Source organism: Podarcis vaucheri (assembly GCF_965113315.1).
Source record: "Podarcis vaucheri genome assembly, chromosome: 11".
In the NCBI taxonomy this organism is placed as follows: Eukaryota; Metazoa; Chordata; class Lepidosauria; order Squamata; family Lacertidae; genus Podarcis; species Podarcis vaucheri.
In genome coordinates, this window is record NC_138749.1 from 38315676 (window position 1) to 38343215 (window position 27540).

General features: G+C 42.6%; 1 protein-coding gene across 2 annotated transcripts in view; it reads right to left on the reverse strand.

Moving 5' to 3' along the window:
• Window positions 1-4202: 4202 nt before the first annotated feature.
• The window catches only part of PCSK1 (proprotein convertase subtilisin/kexin type 1), a gene marked incomplete at its 3' end in the record, with an annotated part of 30572 nt that continues 7234 nt past the window's right edge, over window positions 4203-27540 (reverse strand). For both annotated transcript variants that reach the window (XM_082191438.1, XM_082191439.1), the window contains exons 3-14: window positions 24412-24522; window positions 22863-23009; window positions 22153-22229; window positions 20703-20791; window positions 18225-18397; window positions 12663-12875; window positions 10919-11019; window positions 9872-10105; window positions 8782-8939; window positions 6065-6198; window positions 5427-5588; window positions 4203-4562 (exon numbers count right to left, since the gene is read on the reverse strand). In XM_082191438.1, coding sequence (XP_082047564.1) covers window positions 4203-4562; window positions 5427-5588; window positions 6065-6198; window positions 8782-8939; window positions 9872-10105; window positions 10919-11019; window positions 12663-12875; window positions 18225-18397; window positions 20703-20791; window positions 22153-22229; window positions 22863-23009; window positions 24412-24522 — 1959 coding nt within the window. The remainder of the gene's footprint in view (window positions 4563-5426; window positions 5589-6064; window positions 6199-8781; window positions 8940-9871; window positions 10106-10918; window positions 11020-12662; window positions 12876-18224; window positions 18398-20702; window positions 20792-22152; window positions 22230-22862; window positions 23010-24411; window positions 24523-27540) is intronic.

The window sequence follows — 27540 nt, forward strand, 5'->3', positions numbered from 1 at the left end:
ACGTTGTATTATGCTATGATTAAACAAATGTAAATTTTAACATCACATCACATCATATACATATGGCTGTTGTCAACCCAACAAGCCATCAAAAATACTTTATTGGACGAAGTTGTTTTGCTCAAATAAAAAAAAAATGGTTTGCTGTCATTTATTATTTTTAAAGTTTGTAATAATTTATTGTTTTCAAATTGTGTCTGATAAAAGCTTTAATATGTTATAAATAGCTGTAAAGAAAATATAATTCCCCCTTGAGATAAGACATTCTTTATCTTTCATTTTACTTTTTCACAAAACACAGACTGGCACCAAGAAAAGACTAACAAAAATAATTTAACGTCTATATAATGCACTCTAGGTTGGAAGCATTCAAGCAACAGAATTTGTATCAGAGGACTTTAAGTATAGGTCTCATGTAATTTTAGTTACAAGATGGGTTACTGATCTTAAATGAACAAAGCTAAACAAAACCAGGTATTCAGAAAGGGTTACAATCATGTATTGGCCATCACTGATGTTACTTAAGGTGTGCAGTGGTAATTTTCACATAATGAATAATTACTTGTTCTGCTGCTCCCTAAAGGAAGCAGCCAGTAATTATCACAATCTAAGCTAGATGCTGGGGACGCGGGTGGCGCTGTGGGTAAAAGCCTCAGCGCCTAGGGCTTGCCGATCAAAAGGTCGGCGGTTCGAATCCCCGCGGCGGGGTGCGCTCCCGCTGCTCGGTCCCAGCGCCTGCCAACCTAGCAGTTCGAAAGCACCCCCGGGTGCAAGTAGATAAATAGGTACCGCTTACCAGCGGGAAGGTAAACGGCGTTCCGTGTGCTGCGCTGGCTCGCCAGATGCAGCTTGTCACGCTGGCCACGTGACCCGGAAGTGTCTCCGGACAGCGCTGGCCCCCGGCCTATAGATGTGAGATGGGCGCACAAACCCCAGAGTCTGTCAAGACTGGCCCGTTCGGGCAGGGGTACCTTTACCTTTACCTTTAAGCTAGATGCTAATGAGGGCTAGAAGCACTGCATTATGTACAATGTGGCTCCCAGGTTCTGATAACTTAGCAGAGGGAGGAAGTTAGCATTGGTTTTCCAATTTCCCATTAATTATCCCACCTTTACTTCAACTTTTACTTTCTATTAGGTTATTATATCATTGAACTTTCTGTTCCCTACCAGGGTTTCCCAAAGCTGGGTCTCCAGCTGTTTTTGGACTACAGTTCCCATCATCCATGACCACTGGTTCTGCTAGCTAGGGTTGATGGGGGTTGTAGTCCAAAAGAAGCTGGAGACCCAAGTCTGGGAAACCTTGATCTAAATGTTATTTGAGCTAGGGAACTTTATAGAAAACTTGCATCAAATCTGCCACTAGTTTTCAGTGTAAAGTTCATGGCATATGTTGAGGGGCAAATAGAAGGAGAAGAGGAAGGTTGAGAAGGAACTAAATTAATGAAGGGTGAAGCCCCTAGCAGCCAATTTTTCACCTCATGCAGAGCCTCGTTGCTACTAGAGGGATGTTCTCAAAAGGCGAGTGGGCATGCCTCATGGTGACAACCAATGTGATTAGCACCAAGGAGGGGGGGAAAGATTAATACTTGCTGTAATCAAGTCTGCATTTGTGCATGCTTTGAAGTTCAATGGGTGCGAACCAACGTCATCATGCACAGCTGGTTGGCACTACAGTTTGATTTGAAATTAGTATTACACAGGTAGCTGCCTCATATTGAGTCAGCTCCTTGGTCCACCTGAGCTCACTGAGCCAGTTCATTGGTCAGTATTGTCTACAGCAGGCATAGGCAAACTCCGGTCCTCCAGATGTCTGGGACTACAATTCCCATCATCCCTGACCACTGGTCCTGTTAGCCTGGTCTGCAGTGACTGACAACAACTCTCCAGAATTCCAGGCAGGACTTTTGCCCAGTCCTATCTGGAGATGCTGTGGCTTGAAGTTGGGACCTTCTCCGTGCAAGGAAGATGGTCTGCCAGTGAGCTATGGCCCTTCTCCATGACTGTATTGTACAGAAGAAAGAGAGGGGTAGAGTGGGGAGATGTTGATCATCACTATTTATTCACCTGGCTATTCACCTTACATTAGTTTCATCTTAATGTGCTCGTTTACATTTCCTAAACTGTTGATTCAACAGTGTATTTTCTCCTTTGGGATGCATCTTCAACATAATAGATTATGGCCTTATTCTACACAAAAAAATGTGCACATGGGGAAAAGGTACCATTCCGCTTAACACCCTGCAATTTATACTTTCTTTTGAACCTTACCTGATGATTTAGCATTTCCCCTGGCAGTCACCATACCTGTAGCTAGATGCTGTGCGAGTGATGCTTTCTGCCACAGCCCTTTCCCACATTTTCTCTCCTGTCCTCTTGATTTCCTTTTCACTGCTCTTGCGGCCTCTGTGCCCACATTTTGTTTCACTAGTTATTTCCTTGATGTCCTCTTTTTCTTTATTTCTTTCTTTCTTACCTCTTTCAGCCTTGACCAGGGTTCAGGCGAAGGTGTCCCCCTGCAGACACTGCCTCACCTAATAAAGCAGCCAAGCCAGTCTAGGCATCTTTCATTGAAATGTTTCTTCTGCATTCAGTTTCCATTTGTTCTTAAAAGCCCTTGTGCCTCTCTTCCCCGGTTTTTCATTTCTGACAAAATAGCCTCTCTGCTAGATGTTGACAAATGTGTCATACAGCAAGAAAATCACCACAGTAATGCCAGATCTGGTTAGATTCAGCATTTGCTATTTATATTTAGTACTCTCTGGTTATATTAGGGCTTTCCCCCAGGAAGCCTGTCTCTTGAAATGTATGGACTTAGTTTTGATATTTTTTTTTGGGGGGGGGGAGAGTAAAATTAGCACATTCAGAGCCTAATAGGGCTATAGAGTTTTAACACCAGCAAATGGGCCTAACTGGACTCATTTGATCCTGATGCCCAGGTTTTGGCATGGTGCTATTCACATCTGCATTTCTTCCTGTGCCTTATTAAAGAAAACTGGTGCTGGTAGTATCCTATTTACATTTCCCAGGATCTATATAATCCATGTAGATCCAAGCATGGTATAGGTGTCGTATAGGATTCTCCTAATAAGTGGATCAGGGCTAAGAGGTTCTTCATACAAAGTAGATACAGTGGTGCCTCGCAAGACGAAATTAATCTGTTCCGCGAGTCTCTTTGTCTAGCGGTTTTTTCGTCTTGCGAAGCAACCCTATTAGCGGATTAGCGCTATTAGCGGTTTAGCGGCTATTAAAGGCTTAGCGGCTATTAAAGGATTAGCGGATTAGCGGCTAAAAGGCTATTAGCGGCTTAGAAAAAGGGGGGGAAAGCGGAAAAAAATTGGAACACTTGCAAGACGTTTTCGTCTTGCAAAGCAAGCCCATAGGGAAAATCGTCCTGCGAAGCAGCTCAAAAACGGAAAACCCTTTCGTCTAGCGGGTTTTTCGTCTTGCGAGGCATTCGTCTTGCGGGGCACCACTGTAGTCAGCTGATTGTCAGTGCTTGGGCCCAGCTACATTTTTTACCTATAGAGGCATGTGGGTGTGGCTTGTTCCAAATGGTCTGGCAGGCATATTTAGGCATGTGGACCAGAGATGCCTCACTGCTGTTCTTGAACCACAGCGGTAGAAACTGATTGGCTGTACGGAAGAATTTTTTTTGAAGGAGCGTTTTTACATGTGAATCCAAACTAGGGCAGGGTGGGGGGGTTGGGCCCACAGACAACCTTCAGTATTTGGGGTTGAAAGGAGTTGGCTGGATTTTGTGACAATACTGCCTTATTCCTTCTGAAAGGAAATCTTCTCTACGGGTTGAAGAACCCACTTAAATTAAGGAGACGTTAGATAATCGCTGGCTTTTCTGCTTGAAACAATATCCCTAACTGCGATTGGTAACATAATTTTTTGGACAAGGCCTCCTGCATTCAATCTCTAGCGTTTTCTCAAGTTGGTGAATTTGTCTCATTCCTGAAGGAAGCTGCCTGTTCTCAGGATCACTGAAAGCTTTTCATAAAGGTGTGATTTCCTCACATCTAACAAGCAGCCCAATCTCTTTCTCCTAAATAAGATAGTTGCCATGCAGAAAGCCATAAAAGTGATGATGATGCAGATTGAATAAGTGGGAGCCAGTCTGGAATGAGGAGTATTAAGAAGATGGGGTGGCTGTGAATGTTTCCAACCTAGTGCCTTATTCTATATATGTATATCTTAATCTTTTTCTTTCAAAATGTCAACCAAGGCTTGGAGTAGTCTGTCATCCCGATGCTTGTATGGTTTGGCAGTGTAAAAAAGGTCAACATAGTCACTATACAGAGACTCCTCTGAGTCTTTCAGCTGAGAGGCTTGGTTTAGTTTCTCAAGAGCTTGATAGTAATGTTCATAGGGAATATTTGAGTTTTCACTTAGCACCTTTTTTGGTACTTGATTCCCACCCATCTGGTCACGAAAGGCATTTTGCAGTAGCCGGAGCATTGCATCTGATGAAGCCACTTCCTGTAATTTATCTTTGCCAGTGGTACTTTCTGTCACCTTCCTTTTTCCACTCAGGTTCTCCAGTGTGGTTTGATCCTGAAATATATATATATATATATGTATGAGTGTGCCAAATGTCAGGAGCCATTGAATATTAGCAAAAGGAAAAAGAACTCCACATGTTTAAAGCAAACGCTGAGCAGATTGGAAACCCCAAGTCAAAAGTTCAATGTTGCCTGTGGCGGTTGAACTCATGCAACCAGCTGTTCATGGGCTGGGGGCCAGCACACTCAAGCTTTCCTCACAGCTATTATGTGCAAAGGGGCTATAAAACAGAATGCTCCATGCAGTGTGCTGTGAGCTATCAAAGTTCATTTGTGTTCAGGTCTGGTGCCAGTGGTCAGCCAGGTCAGGCATTGTCTAAGAGCCTGAAAAGGGTCCCTCATTGCTCTGACCCAGCAATGCTTCCATTAATGGTGACCACCTGTCATCTAAATGTACCCAAAATGCAAGGTCTATGCTTCTATAAAATGTACAGAACCCATTCTATGGATCTATGGAATCTATATATTTCATATCTATATATTGCTGGGGCACTGCGTTTTGGCAGATGGCCACCATGGTTGGAAGCTGAGCTTCACTTCCATTCAAAAGAGGAACCACCAGGGACATCTAAAGGTTATCAGGTTGGCAAACGTTGCATTAAGCTATCATGACTAACAGTTGCTGTTGCATCCTTCATGAATTTATCTAGTCCCTTTTAAAGCCATCTAACCTACATAATAGCCATTGCCACATACTTTTGCCTGCCAATTCTGTACATTAATTAGATATACATAGACCCAATAATGGAGGAATTCCAGAAAGACAAAAACATTTTAAAAGGGGAAATTTTCTCCTGTTTGATTCTAATGCTACAAGGATGCTTCAAGGATGGGTATGATGAGAATAGATTGATACCTCTACAAAATCCGTCATCTTTTCCGCACCTCTCCTGTCATTTTGGACAGTATTGTATGATGTGTAGATGCGAGGTTTCTTCATGTGCTCAGGTCGAGTTGAAGTGCCATGCAAAATCAGCTTCCAGTTCACAATTCTTCCTTCATTTTGCAATCGTCTAGACTGAGGGGTCATAGCAGAATAATTAGTCTTTTACATTGTACAGGTGGGAGACAGAGCAGAATAAACTGGTGGTGGCAGTGACTCCAAGTGCAACACAAATGGTGTGTAGGTTAAAATAAACATTTTAACCATGCTACACACTGTTTGTGTTACTCTTTGAAATCCATACATTGTCCTGTTGCATTTATTTCTCAGTACCCCAATTTCTTCAAAATAAATACATGCCTGCTCTTTAAAGCAATCTCATGAATCATTGCTTCTGTCACAATGTGCAAAAATAAAGCATTGTTCTTTTATTAGAAACACTGATGTCTTCTTATCTCAGCTGAACTCCTGGATGATAATTTCCAACCAAACTAAAGTGATAGGTATTTGTGGCGCTGATTATATTTCCTCGCTTCTGGCAGGAAGGGGCTTACACCCCTTGTATCATTTCACTCATGCATTTGACTGCTTCAGTAGCTTCCCCTGCTTACCGTATCAACAACTTTTAAAGTCCATGTGCCTGTTGGATTCTCTCCCCAAGTGTGAACCGACATAAAATCCCAGTCTTTAAAGCCATTGGGTGACTTATCTCTTTGCCGTTCGGCTAGTAAGACTGTGGTGGTCCCTGTATTAGAGGAAAGGAAGAAGAATCCCAGGATAAGGTCACACGAGGAAAACTGATGAGGCTTAGCAAACAGTGATAAATACAGTGTCAGCTCTGGAGACACAGAACGACCTTGAGTTTCACAGTCTGTACCACTTAGGTTCACTGAGGAATAAAGGAATAACTTGTTGTCTCTCAAGAGCTATAGTAATATGTGGATTTGGGAATACTGAGTTCCTGTAGATCATAATGCACTGCCAAAATGATTCAGCACATTGAACAAATAAAATCAATGACTGAATACATTGTATACTTTCCTGGAAGTTTAGAAATTAGGCATTGAGATCAGTCACTTACAAAATCCACAACTTCTGACTGAGCAGCCCCCTGCACTGCTTGTTAAGCTGCTCATAAAATGGGATGTGAGGAGGGACCTTAGCTTGTTATGCAGAGATCCTTGGGCCAGAAGACATAAATAGGGATTCTCCAGTGATTGTTTAGAAACAAATGTTTGCCCAAGGACTTCCATGGATCCCTGCCATTATCTGCACCTTTCCACATCATTGCAAAACTCATCAAAACGAGTTAAACATTAGCTCCCTGCATGTGTTGAAAGAGATACTTGGGCCACACTACCAGCACCATCCCTGACATTGGAAGTCTTCTCCTGCTCCACTACCAAAACCCACACATTGGACATGGACATCTGAGCAGTGGAAGCCAGGTCTAAGCAGTATGCAAAGAGGTTTCCACAGAAGCTGTTGTCTTGATCACCCAGGGTTCCAGCTCCTGTGAAATCCTATGCATGGAGAGTCAACATACACCGAATTCCATTGCTTAGATGTCCATGCCTAAGAGTAGGGCCAGGTAGACGCACAAACTCAAGGATGGGGATCGTAGCATGGCTCTGCTTCTCCTTCAATATATAGTTGTTGTGCAAGATTGTAGGTTTTGCATATGTTGAATGAAACTAACAACATGTCCATTAATGTGTCAATATACTGCACAGGCAAAAGGAAAAAAGAAACTGCCATGAGCAGGGTAAATGGCCCTTAAAGACCTGAAAGTCTTGGCTTTGGCTTAGTTTTCCAGTAATTGGTTCAGATTTTATGATTGGGGAATAAGATTCAGAATATAGTATTGGTGGGAGTACATGGGCTATGATCAGTGCCTTTGTCATTGATTTCAATGAACATAATAACATGCCTTATACTAAGTCATAACAATGGTCCATCTAGCTTAGTATACTGGTGGGTAGCAGCTCTAAATTGATTGACAGCAGGTTCAGAAACAGGTTTCCTCCAGTCCTCCTTGGGGATGCTAGGAATTGAAACGGGGGGTCTTTTGCATACAAACCATGTGCTCTATCATTGAGCTATGACCCTTCATATTTTCTCTTCTCTCAATTTGCTTTCTGCAACACATTTGTTTTAGAGTAGTCCTGGCTGATGACAATTGACATGCTCTGGAGCGAGCAACTTAGAGATTACAACCTAAAGGAGTAGATAAGGGAGGGGGCGTCCCTATTTTGCAAATTGACAGGTTTTGTGATCTCTCACACTATTATTTTCTTTATGGATGAAGCTCCAGAAAGCTCACTTCTAATTTTAATGAGAGCTTGAAGGGCCCTGAGGATTGGTCATGAGAAATAATAAGAATTTTTTAAAAATTCCTAGAAGCTATAAAATGGAAGCTATAAAATAGGAGAGTTCTGTTGCTAAGACAACAATGGCTGGTTGCAGATAGATTAAACTCCACATGCCCTCAATAAGGGAGAGTTATATTTCAATTTTAACACTGCTGGACCTCTCTACTTTACATTATTGGCCTTAGCAGGGATTTACGCACACAATCTAACTAAGGTGGAGCCAAGGAAGTATCCCTGCATCTTAGTGAAAATGGTGACAGACCTTTTCAGAGACTTTCTGCAACAAGAAGCAACATCTCGTTAGGTGCTACTCTTTGAGAATGCCACAATGGGGATGGTGCTACACCATGATGTGCAGCCTCATTCCCAGGGTACTCTGGGTTTTAAAAAGGAGATGGTTGCCTCCATTGGCTTCCTCCACTTTTTCTTTACCCCTTTTTCTTAATCCCCTTAAATCACTGAAAAAGTGTTCCACATATACCTACTTTCAGCAAGGTGATGCTACCAAGAGCCCAGGTACAACACCTCTGCCTTTAGCCATTGTTTTTCCCTTGCCTAATTTGCTAGAGGGAACATGAATCATGGCCATCTCCAAGAAAACCATGGAGTAAATGAATTTTCCAGGAAGTGAGAGCTGGAGGCAGGTACACAGTATATAGATTGGGGAAGATGTTTCGTTTCCTTTTTAATTTCCTTTGTGCTTTCATTTCTTTTTCCATTATTTTGGGTTTTCCCCTTGAATCATGTGCCATCCAAAAGCGCCCTCATTGATACACGTTTTTAGTTTGACATTTCAGGGTTTTTTGGTGTGCTGATACTAGCATCCCACTTCCCAAAGGGATGCTTAACCCTGCAGCTCCCAAAACATTACAAAACAGCAAAAAGAAAAGAGAAACTGGTTGTGTCTAGGGTACAATTACTAGACATAGCAGAACTAGGTAGTTTGTCTCCTGTACCTGATGGAGAAGTCAGGGTCACATGAAGATCACCTCTGCGGGAATATTCAATCGTTGCTTCAAATTGTACATGTTCCAGGGATTTAATGGCATTTTCTTGACCTTCACAAGCTGTTGTGGGAATTTCAATGGTAACTTCACCACTAGATCTTAATAACCTGGCAATGTTACAAGGAAATTATCAAGTTATTTTCCCCCCAATGTCAATTTATTCTCTTCATTTATTCAGTGAGGTTCTGTTGCCTTTTTACACTACTTGTGATATTAATAGTCTCATGGTAAGATATGGACATTTTGCTTCGTTTACTGTTCCTGTAAAGCTCCTTTGAAATAAATTCTGGGTGAATGAGCAGGAACGTGTATAATGGTTTTTTCATCCCACTGTATGGGGGACCCCTAGTATTTCACAGGTCCAGCAGCAGCACCTGAACTGACAACCTAAGCCAGGTTCAAGGATCCACTGGTTCTTGATGCTTGCTCTGTACCAGGCAGATATGGGCTAAATTTCCCACAATGTCCAAGATTACAGTGCTACATACACCTGTGAGAACCATGGGGAAGTTTTCAAAGCAGCCTGGTACAGAACAGGTATCATTTTTGTCTTCTCTGGCAGCAGCAATCCAGGGCCAATCCATTGCCCTGAAAGACTTTTGACTGGATTGAACCTGGAACCATTTACATGCAAAGCCAGATGCTCTGCTACCAATGAATAGTGGTCCCTTTCAAATTCTTCGCCTTCCTCTTGTTCTAATGCACATGAAAGGGAAGCAGTAGACCAGGAACACTATTTTTTAAAAAACATAAGTGAGTTGCTGACTGGACCAGACCCTCTATGCTAGCTTCTCAGCAGGTGGATCATTGCTTCTTACATGGAGGGAGCAGGATGAGGTTGCAGGGAGGTAATCACAATGCAAATGCACTGACAGAGCCAACTGGAAGCACCTGCAGTTGTGTTTACACCACCCTGACCACCCTGCTACCTCTCTCCTGGTAAGCAACAGTGACTCACCTTCTAGGCTTTTCAAATGTCTTTAATGAGATAAAATATTTCCGGTAGACATAGGCTATTAACTAACAATGGAATTCTTACCTTGGTTCAAAGCTGCTGTCCTTAACAATGCACTCTTTCTTTTCGGGTACTTCTTTCCAGGTTTTAGGGTCAGCCAAATCTACCAGTGCTTTGGCATTGAGCAATCCAAATCCAAATCTGCTGTTCACCATCAGTCCGGCTCCATTCTTCTTCCATCCCGGATTGTTGGCCAACGGATCGAATTCAGATGTCCAGACTACCAAATGTTGCATATCTCTCCAGGTTAGATTAGGACTATCACAAACAAAATTCTAGTCAATTTCTAAATATCTCACCCAATGGTATTTGGCCACAATCCACTGGAATTTTCTTCCACACACTTAGTATATTCTTTCCAGTGGGTGGGGCTATGCTCATGAATTTTGGCATTCTTAGCAAAATATCCTGGGGCTTTCATGCTGTCCACTGTTCTTCACATAGTTCCATCAGTCAGCAGATCCCTACTAGGTTCCCCAGCCATGTTTTATAGAGAAAGAGATTATGTTGTGTTGGCTGGAATAGTAGGTTAGAAGATCAATGCTACTTCATTATATAACATTTGTTAAGTCGATTCACTATTGTGTCACAATACTATTCCCCATTATATATATCTGCAGCCTTCACTGTAAACATTTATGAAGGCAATTTTGGGGTTGAACAAGGAAGATCATAATGATTTATGGATGAAAGCTTTGTCCTTTCTCTCCCACCCTGCTTTCATTCAGCCTCTGAGAAAGATCACCACCTTGAAACTTGCAGGGTGTCTAATTCCTAGTATCTAAATCAATAATTGTCCTCAGAAGTAAATTCTTGTTTAATTCAGTGGGGTTTACTCACAGGTAAGTGGGGTTAGGATTGCCTGTATGCCCCATTGATCTACTCTAAACATGATTAAGTCTGGAAACGAGCCTATATGTTAAACAGTGTGAGGAACAGTGAGAGCCGATTAAAAACAATCCAGCTAACTTTAAAGACCTGAACTGCTGGAGGGTTTTTGCCATAATTTTCACAGTGATGATAACAAGAAAGAAAGAGATGGGTACTAAAAGGGAGTTTAAGAAGACTTACTTGGCCTCCAGTGCCAGAGCAAAGATCCCTGCAGCTAAAGGAGCAGAAGCAGATGTCCCAGTGTGTGTGGAAGTGCATTCATTATGAAGGTCAGCACTTATCTGAAGGAGATAAACATCATAAATTACAGAATTTGAGTTTACTGTCTCCATGCACTAAAACACTCTTGTCTATGGGTGGGATCCAGAATGAGTTATGCTTAGAACAAACCCAATAATCATGAGTGATTGTTGAGCCTGGATCTAGTTCCCATTTTTGTAATGTGTCCAACCTGAGGGCACATTTGACTCTTTCTAATAAAATAACGTGGATGAGATTGGAAGACTCTTCTTTGCTGCATGCATATTAATCCTAATTTTTGTATCCAAAAAAAATTCGCACTGAAGGAAAATATGTCCAAGTCAAGCAACTTGCCTTATTCTGAGATCTCAAGGAGCATACAAGTTAGCTTTCCATGTTTACAAATGAATCATAAAGCACATTGCTATGTTGGGCTTTAAAGAGCTTTCTGGCTTTAAAATCACAGAGTTTGAGACTGAATGCTGTTCTTCCCCTCCAACAGAAGCAGAAAATGAAGTTTCCCACTTAGATAAAGTACCTAACATGTCAGCAAGGAAAGGTACAATGTGTGGAAGTGAAGAACTAATGACAGGGCATATTCCTATTTGCACTTACGGGACGCTTTATAAGTCAACCCCAAACTGGAAGTATTTCTGACCAATCACACTTCAGTTATTTTAACCCCCATCTCTGTTTCACAATCAGACCAGGGGTCACCCCCCCTTCCATGCTATAGGAGCAATATGATTGCTACTTCCATGTGGTTTTCTGATAGGGTTGTAGTCAGTTTGCATACTACCTCCTGTTTTAGAAACATGACAAGAAGGGTGATCTGTTCGCTGCAAGATTAAATCTATCAGTTGGTCTATGAGCAGAGATGTTCCCTGCCATGAAAGGAACAGGAAACCCACAAATTTTCTACGCAAACACTGAAAGTAAATTCAATACAATTCCCTGTCCAAGAAGCACAATTCAAAGTGTTGGTGCTGACCTTTAAAGCCCTAAATGGCCTCAGTCCTGTATACCTGAAGGAGCGTCTCCACCCCCATCATTCAGCCCGGACACTGAGGTCCAGCTCTGAGGGCCTTCTGGCGGTTCCCTCATTGCGAGAAGTGAGGTTACAGGGAACCAGGCAGAGGGCCTTCTCGGTAGTGGCACCCACCCTGTGGAACACCCTCCCTTCAGATGTGAAGGAAATAAGCAGCTATCCTATCCTTAAAAGACATCTGAAGGCAGCCCTGTTTAGGGAAGTTTTTAATATTTAATGCTGTATTGCTTTTAACACTTGATTGGGAGCCGCCCAGAGTGGCTGGGGAAACTCAGCCAGATGGGTAGGGTATAAATAATAAATTATTATTATTATTATTATTATTATTATTATTATTATTATTATTAGTGATACAGAGGCAGTTTGGTTAGTCCTTCAGGGTGACAGATTTGAGAGAGCCTCCTCTCACCCATAAGTGACATTCTTTTTCTCAGCAATCAACGCCATGAAGACAAAACTATGGATCACTTTTTGCTCTTAAGTGAAAGGTTGTTTTGTCTTATCATTAGGGAAATGCAATATCTTACATCCCACTACAGAAGGACTTGGCATATTAGAACATAAAACATGGATCAGGCGATTTCCTCCCCTCCCCTCAAAAATGAAAGCTTGTTAAATCTGGTAAAAACAACCTACAATTTTCTGGTCAGTATAATCCCCACTGCTGTATGCTGTGGCCATTGTTGAAGAGCACTTCTCTGCATACCAGGGAGAATGGCCTTGCTGAGAAGCACTGCTGATGGAGATCGTGTAGATGCTATCTGTGTAGCCATCACAGTCACAGTTGTCTCCTTGGCGGCCGCCATTCCCAGAAGCCCAGACGAAAATAGAACCTTTCCCCTTTCGCCCCTATAGCAAACGAAAGGAACAGCATGGTTATCACAAGGGTAGAAGCCCCAATGCTGTAAGGTAAAGGGACCCCTGACCATTAGGTCTAGTTGCGGACGACTCTGGGGTTGTGGCACTCATCTCACATTACTGGCTGAGGGAGCTGGCGTACAGCTTCCGGGTCATGTGGACTAAGCTGCTTCTGGCGAACCAGAGCAGTGCACAGAAATGCCGTTTACCTTCCCACCGGAGCAGTACCTATTTATCTACTTGCACTTTGAAGTGCTTTCAAACTGCTAGGTTGGCAGGAGCAGGGACCGAGCAACGGGAGCTCACCCTGTCGCAGGGATTCGAACTGCCGACCTTCTGATCGGCAAGTCCTGGGCTCTGTGGTTTAACCCAAAGCACCACCCGTGTCCCCCCAATGCTGTACGTTCCCGCAAAAAATCATCGTTGCAGCCATTTTGTAGGCTGAGCTATATAATGAGAAAAGGTTATCCCCTTTTTTTGGAATAATACAATATAACAATATATAACCATTTGCAGTTGGTGCAAGAGTACAGCACTTCATTCACTGCATGTCTATAAGGTCTCTGGAGAGTTGCAGGCATACAGAATAGACAATACTAAGTAGATGAACATTCACTGAGTAGCTATAAGAAGTCTGAAGTGGGAAGGGTCAGTTATGGAAGGTTGAAAATGAATGCAGTTTCTCTCTTGTAAATGAAAGGATAACTTGATTAGGGAAACCCTCACATGTGGTCTAGTGCCGTGCGGTAGATTGGAGACACAGGGGTTTTCAAAGGCTTGACCCCTTAAGGCTAAGGAGAGTGAGACAGGAGGAATATGTGGTGAAAACTTCACATTGGGGGACAAAGTGGTTTTTAGTGATGGAGAGGTATGAGGGGTGCTTGGTTGAATAGCATGGCTGTGTGGCTGATGAATGGCTGAGGCTCCATACTAAAGAATGTGGTTTGCACGTAGAAGGGTCTGGTTTCAGTTCCTGAAATCTCTAGTTAAAAAGATCACGTAGCAGGTGATGAGGAAGCTCTCTGCTTGAGACTCTGCAGAGTTGCAGCCGTTCAGAGAAGACAATGCTGAGTATATGAACATTTCTTTTTTAAAAAAGAAACATTCAGAATTATCCTTAGATAGGTAGAACAACAACAACTTCTAAAGCTTTAGCAGTATCTAACCCCACTTTTTACAATAGGGGTGGTGGTAGCAACTGCATCTGAATTTCTCGTGATTTGCTCAACTGAACAATATATAGTCAATATACACAGAAAAACAAAACGTAATCAACAGAAATAATTGCTCTGAGGGAACGCCATCGATTCCAGGTATATATTTTTAAAACAACACTTAAATAGATGCTAAGAATTCATTTCATTTCCATGAATTTCACATATAATATTGCTAATTTATTACCCATGTGACTAGTGTATGATTCACACAAGTGCATTGGCATTTCAAGTGTTCTATGTTTGGCGTGTACTTTCATGGCAGTGGAACAGCAAAATATATAATCTGTGCCTTCCTGTTGTTTCAAAATCCATGACTCTCCATTAGTTAAAGTCAGGGACCAATCGCCCCCGTTGCCTTTTGAGTCTTGGGTGATGAGTGAGAGGCAGCTATAAAAATGCAAACACTCAGAGCTAGAGCAGCATGAAAAAATATATTGGCTGATCTTGTAGTAGCTTGCTGGTGACCTTTCAGCAGATACTTTATGTTGAGTCTTTTTTTTTAAAAAAGGAATTAATGAATTTACACTCACTATAAAGAACAGTGTGGTCCACTGTTAATCTGCTTGGGTGAATTTCCAAAGAGGACAAAGAGTAGTAAGAAAGAAATTATTGCTGGCAATGTTTGTAAGGAATGCATTTGATTAACTGGAGTGGGGGAGGGCAACTTCAGGTCCAGGGGCAAATTTGGCCCTCCAGGACTCTTTCTCTGACCCATAGGATTCCCCCCCAAACACATCCCTCCCCAGTCCTGCTCCATGCTCTTCCCGACTGCCTTTGCTAGGCAAGAACTTGTCATTGGACTGTGACAACGCCTCTTTGCTTGCCTGGATGAAAAAGTGTATGTGTCAAAAGTATCTGTCAAAAGTCAGAAACCTTTGATTTTCCATGGGTGGGATAAATGGATGTGGCTAACTTATGTCCATTAATTTCAATGGGTTTACTCTACAGATAACTTAGATAGATATAACTAAAAGCTCACAATCTGTTCCACTACCCACTGTTGCCTTTGGACCCAGCCACCACTTGAATGGGCGCCCCAGAAGGTTGTCCGTGAAGGAATGGGGCCCTCAGGCTGAAAAAGGCTCCTCATGCCTGAGTCAGAGCAACAAGCAAACATGTGATGAATAAAATGCAACATTGTGTTGGGTCTCCAGCTACAAAGATGAATCCAAGAGCACCCCTAGACTATGTACCTGCTCTTTCAGGGGGAATTCAACCCCACCCAAAGCAGGCCATTGATCAGTTATCCTGACTCAGGAGCCACCTAGTCACAATGCCTCCATCTTGCCAGGATTCAGAATCAGTTTTCTTACCCTCATATAGGCCACAACAGAGGCCATGCAGTAGTCCAGGGCTGACATGGCACAATTACTTAAGAAGGATAAGGCAGGGAGGAAAACTTCTCCCTATCCACTTTTTCACCTTCTAAGCAAAAGCAAAAACAAAACAACCCCACCAATTCAAAAGGGAGTAGCTCCAACTTCTTGGTCACTTTGGTTGCCTGTTTTGGAACATTTCCCAGTACTAAAGATAACCTTCTTGAGGTGAGAACTATGAAAAATATAAGTAAAGCACTAGAAAGGCTGCTGGTCTTCTAAATTGCCTTGCAGCCGAGTTGCTTTCTGTACATTTGTTGATGGATCGCTTTCATAACTCTGTCTATGAAAGTTGTTACTGCCAGCTAAAATGGGGCTCCCTGTTGTGCGATCTATGTGGACCAACAGGCAAACTACAAAAATGGAGCAATATATTAAAAGCAAATGCAATTAACTTCCAATGGATTTATACAAAGGCCCTTATTCAAACTCAGGCCTTTTAGTTTTTCAGCTGGAAGTTGCTGGAACTCAGTTCCGACATCTCTCAGGTGGGCGCCATTGCCATTATAAGAGAACAAGGGAGGCTTTCCTGGTGAGTTCCGGCACCTCTTTTTCTAGAAAAATAGCACTGTTCAGATCTAATTCCAGACAGCTGATTTATTGCAAGTGCTACTAGGACGTGGCTGAGTATTCATGGACATCAAAAGATGCATCCTAATGGTTCAACTGGGCCCAGATGGGCACCATTATGTGGGTACAATGCATAGGTGTCAAATCTATGGGGCTGAGGTCAGTTGGGGATGGGGCTGAGGCCTCCCAATCTTGAGGGGTCAGGCCCTGCCAGGCCTCCCTGCAGCAGCGGAGGACCTTGGCAGGCCTCCCCACAATGGTGGAGGGGCCCCCTGGACCCACCCTCGGTGGCAAAGGGCCTCATCGGACCTCATGGCCTCCTCCCAATACACATGATGTTACGTGTGTGCTACACGTGTGACGTCACGTGCACATGATGAACCCCCGCCCATGTCATGTGGAACTCAGCACCTTTGGTACATTGCAAACCGATCTTCCCTCCTGGATCAGCAAACAGAAGAAGAAGAAGAAGAGTTTGGATTTGATATCCCGCTTTATCACTACCCGAAGGAGTCTCAACGCGGCTAACATTCTCCTTTCCCTTCCTCCCCCACAACAAACACTCTGTGAGGTGAGTAGGGCTGAGAGACTTCAGAGAAGTGTGACTAGCCCAAGGTCACCCAGCAGCTGCATGTGGAGGAGCGGAGACGCGAACCCGGTTCCCCAGATTACGAGTCTACCGCTCTTAACCACTACACCAGCATTGTTACCTACAGAATCTACAGCATTTTCCTTTATTACATATACAGGCCAAAAAGATAATTACCAATCCCCTCCAACAGCATACAAATTGATATTGTTAATTGGACTCAGCAACACACACACACCCAACACACACACAAACAAAACACACTGCAACCAACCAACTGCAACCAACCATGCCCTGGGCCTTCTGATCTCCCAGCACTGGCGTGGTACAGGTGTATTTCATAGGTAGGCATGAATAAAAAGATGCCAGTAAAGGCCTGCATGATCTTTAGCTAGACTAAAGAGCTAGCATGACGGAATTTCTCCCCCCTCAACGTGCATTCTCACCATCTTAATTATAATTGGATTGAGTTACTCTATGGGCTTACAAAATAATGCATAAAATCTGGGCATGTTAAAGAGAGACAAATGCAATATTCATGAAGCAGAAAGTTTCCATCAATATTTTATAGCACCTCTTTGCATACACAAGACCCCCATTAGTATTGGAAGCAAAACAGGCAGTCAAGGAAACGAGCTGAAAGGCAACGTGGGCTGCTGCTATCTAGATCTTGAGCTGAGCCCTAGAGTCTAAAAGCATATCCCCCCAAGTGCCCTGATCTTCCAGGGACATCCTGGCTTCAGATTTGATCCTGGAATGTCCCTATTTTCCTCACCACTGCTGCCACTGTTTGGGGAGGAAGATGAGCTGGTGTTTGTCCCGAGTGGCAGCAGCGGCAGAGGCTGTGGCGGCTGCAGCAGTGGCTCTGAGGGAGCATCCTGTTGCCTCTCTATGGCCTCTCCATGGCCACTGCCGCTGGCCTCCTTCCTTGGGCAGCTCATAGCAGGTGTTGGAGAGCAAGCCAGGATGAGGCTGCTACCACTAAGGTCCAGCCCCACATGCCGCCGTGGCTGTGAGGGTCAGGCAGAGGGCAGGGCTGCCCTGGTCAGGAAGAAAGAAGAAGCGGAGCAAAGTGCAAGGAGTCTTGATTTATTTTTTACAAAACGTTTTGTGTGTCTAATCTTGTGCCTCTCTAAAATTTATTTATTGGTGTGTGTTTTTCTTTTTGCAAATCTACGAAAGAAAATGATAAAATAGAATTGGGATTAAGAGGTTTTCTCAAGATGGTGGAGGGCATGTGTGTTGTGTCCCATTGGTTTAGTGGTGGTGACACTCGCCCTTTTTCAGATAGGAAATGCTGGGGGGGGGGCCTGGGTGGACAAAAAAATAGGGAGTTGAGGTGGGTCAGTTGGGGGCAGGGAGGGTGAGAAATGTCCCTATTTTCATCTGAGGAAAGTTGGAGGATATGTAAAAGCATTCAGCCACTCTTGTTCAACTTTTCTCTAGGATAGTTCCAGTTTTTCTAAAACAGCATCTCTAAAACAGCATAAATACTGCTCCTTGGAACTAGGCAAGTTCCCAGGCCCTGTACCCTGGCATGTATGAACTGCTTAAAAATACTGCCACTTTCTCGGTTAAGAGGCCTCACCTTTTTGATGCCGTATTCAAATGCCTTCTGTGCCAGCCGGCCAGGTCCCTCAACAGTTTTCCCATCATCATTTGGGCCCCAGCTGGCACTATAAATATCCACGTGATCTGGGCTGAAACCGATTGAACTTGCTTCTATGGCATCTGTGACTATTCCGTCCAGCATTCTTATGCCTTAATGTGAGAAAGCAGAGAGACGGACAGAGACAGAGACAAACTAGTGGTTATTTCATGCTTTCTCAATGTTAGTATTATGAAACATTTCTTGTCGCTATAGAATAGAAATATATTATTATCCAATATAAGCTGCCAGGGCTTTAAAATACAATTGACAGCGAAGAATTGGAAGAAACAAGATTTACCAACTATCGATGATGGACTATATGGAACTTGCTGAACTGACTGGGAGACTCTGAGACCAGAGAGAAGAGACGGTGAAAGAAGATTGGAAGAAGTTTAAAGAATATTTGAAAAAATATGTTAATATTTAAATCCTAGAATAGCTTTGGAAGTGGATATAGGCTGCAGGGTTAGAAGTAGAAGATAGTGTATTTTAAAATAGTATTATTTGTAAGTGATAAAATGTGAAGATTTTTATGGTAAAAGTAAGTGTGATTAAAAAAATAGTTAAAAATTATGATATATGTAAACTGCTAAAGATGAGGTAAAATGAAAATCAGATAGGGGGGACTTGGGGAAGCTCACCTAACAATGTTTAGAAAACATAAGGATAAGACAAGAATTTGTTTGCATTGTCTGTTTTTCTGTTTGTGTTGTTTAGCTGTGTTATAAAATGAATAAAAAAATTTTTTTGGGGGGGAAACAAACTAAAATACAATTGACATGGGCTAATGGGAGTTGTGGTCCAAAACTTCCAGGGGGCACCAGGTTGCGGAAGACTGACCCAGGACTTTATTTGACGCAGGAGATTTAATTCCAAACTCTCCAACATTTCTTCATTGAAAATAGAGACACCCTATTCCTACCATTTTCATCAGCAGCCTCACATTCTGATGACTGGGCCGGCTCTGTCTTGAGAGGCAGTTGCTTCATTTAGGATGTTAGAAAGGTGTGAAGCAGGTTGAGGAAGTCAGATTGGAATGTAGCATGATTGATAGCTTGCAAGGCAGGAGAGGAGAAGGCTGTTAATTCAGAGGAATTCAAATGTGACAGCAGTCAGCACAGTTGTCTGCTCCACTTACAGCTGTCCCATTTTCATTTTTTATATATATGTGTAAAAAGAGCAATGTTTCTGCCCCCTTTAGTACTGCTTTAGAATCCTCTGTTAATCGAGATTTCTAAAATTCGGGTGGGTGGGTAAAAGGGGGCTGTACAAACATTAGCATACAATTTGAGTATAAGACAAGCAAATGACCTGGACACCATCAAGGTAATTGAGAAATTTGATTGATGACACTGTGAGAAAAGCTGTGTAGGAAAAAAAAAATCTTTCACTTTGCAGGCTACATTACTTTTGACAAGGCATTTGAACTACATGCCTGTCATTCTCAGATTTAAAAAGCAAAACATAAACAAGCTCCTATTTATTTCCATATTACTCTTTCACTCAGACATGAACAGATGATACTTAGGAGTTTTGGAAAACATACCTAGATTTGTTTGTTGTTGGTTTTTTTGCATTTTTATATTTATTTAACATTACTAGACTGACTACAGTGGTACCTCGGGTTAAGTACTTAATTCGTTCTGGAGGTCCATTCTTAACCTGAAACTGTTCTTAACCTGAAGCACCACTTTAGCTAATGGGGCCTCCCGCTGCCGCCGCACTGCCGGAGCACGATTTCTGTTCTCATCCTGAAGCAAAGTTTTTAACCCGAGGTACTATTTCTGGGTTAGCGGAGTCTGTAACCTGAAGCGTATGTAACCTGAGGTACCACTGTACTATTTATTTATTCTATAGGTAAAGGTAAAGGGACCACTGACCATTAGATCCAGTCGTGACCGACTCTGGGGTTGCAGCGCTCATCTCGCTTTACTGGCCGTGGGAGCCGGCGTACAACTTCTGGGTCATGTGGCCAGCATGACTAAGCCGCTTCTGGCGAACCAGAGCAGCACAAGGAAACGCCATTTACCTTCCCGCTTGGAGCGGCACCTATTTATCTACTTGCACTTTAACATGCTTTCAAACTGCTAGGTTGGCAGGAGCAGGGACCGAGCAACAGGAGCTCACTCCGTCACGGGGATTCAAACTGCCAACCTTCTGATCAGCAAGTCCTAGGCTCTGTGGTTTAACCCACAGCACCACCCGCGTTTCAAGTCTTCTATAGCATGCAACTTTTGTAGAAATACTTTCCAGCCCTTCTGCATGACCATTGCATATAACAGAAATGGAAGACTTCTTCTAATAATACATTCTCGCCAATGCATGTTGCTCCATTTACTATTCCTTTGCTCAGACCTCGAGCACATCAGGGGTGGAAAACTCTATTAAAATTGAATTGCTATGTTGGATTCTTACCCCCAACTTTGGAATTGTATGCAACTCCTACTCCACATTTCAGGTTGTTGGCTTGCATGGCGATCTCTCCTGCACACCGTGTTCCATGTCTGCAACAAAACCCACAAGTCCATACCAATCATTTACAACTATTATTATGAATGATTATTCATTTGAATGTATCAGATTCAAATGGAGCCCACAGGGATCAGATTGCAGGATACTGCCATTGCCATTCATTTGAATGATAAGCCAATTTTAATGAATTAATTCCAAGGGCAAACCTAGTTTCTCAAGTGAAAAAAATGGAAATACTATAAAGCAAAGCCTGCCTTGTTTCCAGCACACAAGATACCAAGGTATCTAGGAGGAAGAAAACAGAATTTATATGTATGGCTTGTCCTTGTTGCCAGTCCCAGGGTAAATGGTAACATGTTTTCTATGATGTGTTCTATATGATTGCTCACCTTCCGTAGATGAAAAGCTGCCTTATTTAGTAGTACAGCTTTGTATGCAGTTGAGCTGTTGAACGCTGCCAGTCTGAATTCCATTTACATATTAATAAAGAGCTGATGTTATGCAGAAATGGTAGATTTTAGAGATAATGCCATTTGAATTGGAGGATAATGGTCTCCCATTGCCGATAACTGCTGCAGAGAAGCCGCGTGATGGATTTTCAAAAGGCTTGAAACATTAATCCGTTGAAAACCTTCTACTCCGGTGATATTATTTCTGTTATATGAGCATCCATGTAGTAAATGAAATATCATTTTTGCCTGATAGAGGCTGGTGAACCATCGTGTAAGTTCCTAATTGTGTCACTACAAACTGGCCTTCTAATTGGCTTGGAACAACTACTTGAGCTGGACTCCATGTTTGAAATGAGCCAATTCTCCTTGCCCTGGACTTCTCAAACCATCGTTCAAGGCCCAGCCTGCCAACAAACCATATTGTACTATTTGATTGGCTAGAACAGAGGTGGGAACCTGTGGCCCACGACTGGATGATGTTAGACTACATTTCTCATCAGCAAGAGTTTAAAGGCTATAGATTGTTTAATTAGCCAAAGGCCTGGGGCAAATGGAATGGTTTTGCCTGGCGCCTAAAGATATGTAATGAAGGTAGCAGGTGAACCTTCCTGGGGAGAGCATTCCACAAGTGGGGAGCCATCACAGAAAAGGCCCATTCTCGTGTTGCCACCTTCCAGACCTCTCATGGAGGAGGCATATGAAGAAGGGCCTTGGATGATGATTGCAGGTTCCGGGTTGGTTCATCTGGAGAACAAGGGAGAACAAGGGGTGTAGCCACCCACTTTTGGATCTGCTCACACTCACTTTTGGCTCAATCCCTGCTGACAGCCATCATGCAGTCCTCAGCAGAATAATGGTTTCCCACCTCATTTAAATAGCACCGTACATATTATGAAAGTGGTCAAAGTTCACCAAAGATCAACTATCAAGTCGTTACTCACTTGTTTTCATTTGTTGGGTCATATCTAGGAAATGGATCGTGATCATTGTCATTGAAATCATAACTTGCCTCAGGATCCTAAGTTGAAAAATGAAACAAAGGAAGAGGATGGATAACGAACACTTCTGAAATTGCTGAGGCAGCGGAGATAAATTAATTCTAACTTTTTGAAAACACCCCCCTTTATTTATTTATTTATTTTGCAATTGCAGCAGCATGATAATATACAGGGCTTTTCTTCAGCTGGAACTTGCCGGAATTCAGTTATGGCACCTGTCAGGTAGATGCCATTGCCATTCTAAGAGAACAAGGGAGGTGTTCATGGTGAGTTCCAGCACCTCTTTTTCTAGAAAAATAGCACTGATATTATATTTTAGTGACTACTTCTGTTAGTTTTTTCTAACAGTTTTTTTATATTTACACACACACACATGAGCTCACGAGAGACACTTGAACTATTGTTCATTATTAATTTGTTTAACTTTATTTGTCATCTTTGTAATCTCCTAGCCTTTATTGAAGGATTCCATTTTTATCCTCACAATACCTACGTGAGGCAGTTCAGGCAGACAGAGAGTAACTTGAAGGTTACCCAGTGAGCCTCATTGCTGAGCAGGGAGATAAAACTTATTTTCCACATCCAAGCCCCAAGAGTCTAGCCACTCCATTGGTAAATAATAAACTGACTGATTGCTGAAGTATAAAACTCACATAGTTAATATAAATGTCGGTGTGGTTCCACTCCAAGCCATCATCAAGCACTGTAACGACAACACCTTTCCCAGTAATCCGCTTTTGCCACACAGGGATAACATGGAGATCCAATTTTGGCAGAGACGGAGTCATTCTTGTGTCTTGCTAGGAAAAATAAAGGATAATACATTTATATATATTCCTGGAGAAGGTGGGGATTGAACCTGGGAATTTCTGCTTGCAAAGCATGCGCTCTCCTGCTCTCCAGTCAGATCAGCAGGGCTTAACTTTGGATTATGCCCAATAATTCTTGCAATGTACTTCCCAATATTAAGCAAAAACAAGTCATATCATACTTAATGGGATTTGGTTCACAGTAAGCGTGCTTTAAATTGTAGCCTGGTAGCCTGATCTTCTTTCCTCATAAGTAAAGTCTGTTGGGTCGTGTTATGCCTACCAGCGTGGTTGCTCAAGAGCGAACAGGCAAGATCCCCACTGGTCTTTTCAAAGGCTTTATTATTGGTGCAAAAGCATTTACAGTGCAGAACGTCTCAATTCCATGTCTTGCTCAGTCACTAGCAGAATCTGAGAGTGGGCGGTCCTTAAACTTTCCCCAGCAGAGTAGTCTCTTGACCCCCATCTGACGCCTCCCCTCTCTGCGTGTAAACCTACTGCACAGAGAGGGTGTTGGTAAAGGGGGACGTGCCTCCCCCTCGCTTTGCTCATGCATGGTGTCTTGGCTCTCTCTTGCGTCCTCCGAGCCCTGAATACCTTCCCCACTAAAGGCGGGGCTTCCCTCCTCCTTGGAGGAAGTGCTGCTTCTCATGATCTTTGGAGGCTTCCTGTAACCCAGCTGCCCTTCCACCTCTTACCTCTGAGCTGATGGCAGTTCCCTGACAGGTTGGAACCATGCTCACTTGTGGGATGGGATTTCCCATTCTCTGTGTCACAGTAGCAAACACAGAGTGTGGGGTGTGGCACAATGGGCTGCTGATGGAGTTGGCAGAAATTGTGCCCCCCTCCCCGATGTGTGAGTGGAAGTGCCTTCCTGCTCACTTAGTCTGCTTCTGATTGCAACTTCAATGCATTTTATTCTAACAATTGCAGTCGAGAGATTATTCCAAACCACCAGTCTGTTCTTTGATAGCTGTTGAATTTTCCATTTTCAGAACCTGAATGTGTGTGTGTGTGGGGGGGGATACTTGGTAGCCAGTGGCCAGTGACATAAGCAACAAGAGACTTATTAGAGAAAAGAAAAATCCATCTCAAAAGATGAAAACATTTTGCAAAAGTTCTTGTGCACTATGCTTTTAATTTTATAATTTTGAAGCTGAGAGTAGAAGGAGTAGAAAATTGCTTGTCAAGAGTTGAATACCTTGCATGCCTCATACAGTGCAATCCTATGGATCGTTACTCAAAAGTAAGTCCCACTCGGGTCAGTGCAATGGCACTTGCTCCCTACGAAGGGTGTTTAGGATTGCAGCCTAAATGGTTGCACCACAGTTCATAGATGACTTTTGAATTTTCTTAAGCCATGTAGAGTCTACATATAAATGCAAGCTCTTACCAGATACCATTGTTGATTCCACATGGGGTCATTGAAAAGATTTTCTGCTGAGTCCCGCAGTACCGAACGCTTACTTCTCTTCTTTTCATACTGTTGTTCTGCCCAAGACACCTGGAATATATTTGCCAATAGCAACATCTATAAAGACCCTGGAGTTATTATTATTATTATTATTATTAGTGCACCAAAGTATTTTTATTGCATTTCTATGCCACCCCTTTTCTAAGAATCTCAGAGGCGTATTTTAGACTCACAACATTTATGTCTTTTTTTAATTGTAGAGAAATCAGTGTGGATATATATATTTTAAGGTAAAAGGAAGAACTTCCCTTAAAAACAACATCAACAAGCACACTGATCTCCACAGCCTCTCCAGGTTCCCAACTTTAATTAAAATCCAGGGATGTTGTCCATGGGACTTTTCCAGACCTGGAAGTGCAAGCCACTGGGGAGGCTGCTGAGAACTGGAGAAATATTTAATGGAAAGAAAAGCACCCAGATCAACCTTGCAATGATAAAACAGCTGCTGAAATTCTAAAGCACTCCAAAAGTGAAGTAGAAAAACAGAATCCTCTTTCACAGGGGAAGAAAGCTTTTTTTTTTTTTTTTGAGAAACAGGCATACAGGTTTTTGGAACATCAGTAACAGTAAATTATCTCTCTCCTTTTTTTAAGCAACAAGACTCACTCATATGTATAAGAAAACCTTATCCATGAGCTACAGTTTAACATTTAGCTGTGTGAACTAAAAACAATTATAGCAGTGAATGTGGGAGATATACTCTCTTGTTATACCAGTATCAAAGTTGTTTATTCACAGTCCATATGCTCTTCCACCTGGCCCTGTAACTACATCTCATTGCAAATCTCCATATTAAGAAAACTGTTACTATTAAATTACATCTAATAATTATATATAATAGAATAATAGCATTAATGACAGAGGACTACACCCTATTTAATTTAGCATGTCTGTTCTCTATGGAAGCATTAAGAGCATCCTATTTACTGGAAGATAGGTTTAATTATTATTATTTTTTTAGGTTGCTGGGTTGTTGTTGTTTAGTCTTGGCATATGGTGATTTATTACTTTAGGAAATTATATGAAATGATTCTAACTCAACATACTGTATTTTCTTTCTAAAAAGTAACTCAAGCCTGCTCTACCAACTGAACTATCCCAGCAAAGGGTATTTGCATTAAATTGCAAGACAGCCATGCTCCATTTCATGTTATAATATATCTTTGCAGATTAGGCATAACCCTGTTTGCAAAAGGTTGTAGCAAGAGCCAGGAAGCTGGCCTTCTTCAGCAGCTGCTGCTAGTGCAAATGTAATTAATATTGCACTGCACACATGCCAGAGTTGACCTCTAATATTGAAAACAAATTCTGCAACCAAGCCTTTGCATATACAAAGCCTGGAGGACCACATTCCGATAAGTGCTCAATTTCGACAGATAGTAGTTTGAGGGGCAGAGGGCAGGTTACTCAACTGACACCCATTCCCATTATGCAAAATGGATCTCTCTGCTGATTATTTCATGTGTAGCACCAAATTTCACATGGAAAACATTGATGCCACTGAACTTTGCAATGATCCAGTTCGAAAGGCAAATCTGCCATGCTTGTAAAGCACACTAGAATACACTAAACTGAACCAACCACCCCAGCCCCATAGTTCTTTGGCGGCTCAGGTTACAATCCAAGCTGAAAAAGAACTTCTCTTCCTACCTATATATCTGGCTGTGGCTGCAGGGATGGCAGCAAGGAAAGTCTTACTCCCTTTCGTTTCCTTTCACCTTCGTACTTAAAATGCTAGCACAGGGATGTCACAAAACCTGCATTTCCCAGCATTCCTAGGGCCTGCAATTTGCCATAGCGGTATTTCAAGAACCAAAGAGGAAGGAGTGGGTAGGAGAGAAAGTGGGGAGAGAGGAGGCAGAGATCTCACTCTGTCTCTGCCACTGACTCAGCAAACAGAAACAGCAGACTTCTGCATTAGTCAGGCAATCAGGTTTGTGTCTCACAATGCAAGGAGGGGATTCAGACCCCGCTGTGCTGCTGGTGATGTAATTGGGAGCACAGTTGGGCTCAAAGTGGGCACAGGATAGAATCCAGAATACACAAAGCTTCTCCCCCTCGCCCCAACATGAGAGAACTCAGTTGGCTGAATCCAGTTCTGAATCCAGTTCTGAAGGATGTGAGTGATTGCCATAATGTCTGATGACGATGTCACAAAAACATCTGGTGTGGTGTGAACACTCTCCACTTTGTAGGCTGTTGCAGGTTACACCCCTAGTGTAGAGAGACACGACAGAGAAGCTGCTGTGGTGTGAACAAAATAACATACACCTAATTGATTTCCCAGTGGCTAAACCAAGAACTAAGATATCAACAATCAGCTGGTCTATGTTGCCCTCTGTTATCTGACACACATCTGCTTTTTGTCTTGTTTCCTAAGTGCATAATTCCAGTAGCCAATTGTCAAACTGCTGGCCAAGATTCTACATCAAGATATGGACTTTCTCATTTGCTAACACTTTGCTTCTTAGAATTTGCACTGTCATCAGAACTTCCCTCTTCCCTCTTCCTTCACCTTTTGTTTTCTTTAAAAAGCAAGGATTCTGTTGCATTTTAAGTAAGGTTGCCATACAGTATTTCAAAAATCACAAAAGTTGTTCTTTTTCGGCAAGTTGTTGAGCTTTGCCAATTTCCACAGACTCCCCTTGGGCTAGTTCCTCAATGAACCCCAAAATTTCTGACGATTATATTTTTCACCCTTTTGTGGGGCAAATCTTGACATTGACACCGTGAGGCAACAATAACCCTACTATGCAAACATTATCTACTTGCCATTAATTTCAGCAGTCTGCTTCACTCTCCTACATTCAGGGGTGGCCCCACCATTAGGCATCAGATACCAGGAGGAAGCAGCTCCCCTGAGCTACCTGGTCACTTCCACCTGTCGGAAATCAGAGGTGTATGTGCCACACAGCCTGTTGGGCATCTGCTAAGCAAGCCTGCTGCCCTCAAGTGCTGTGGAGGATAACATCCCATTGCCAGAGCTGAAATAAGGCCCCACCTGCAACATTTAAAGGAGTTTCATGTCACTTTAAACACTCGTGGCTT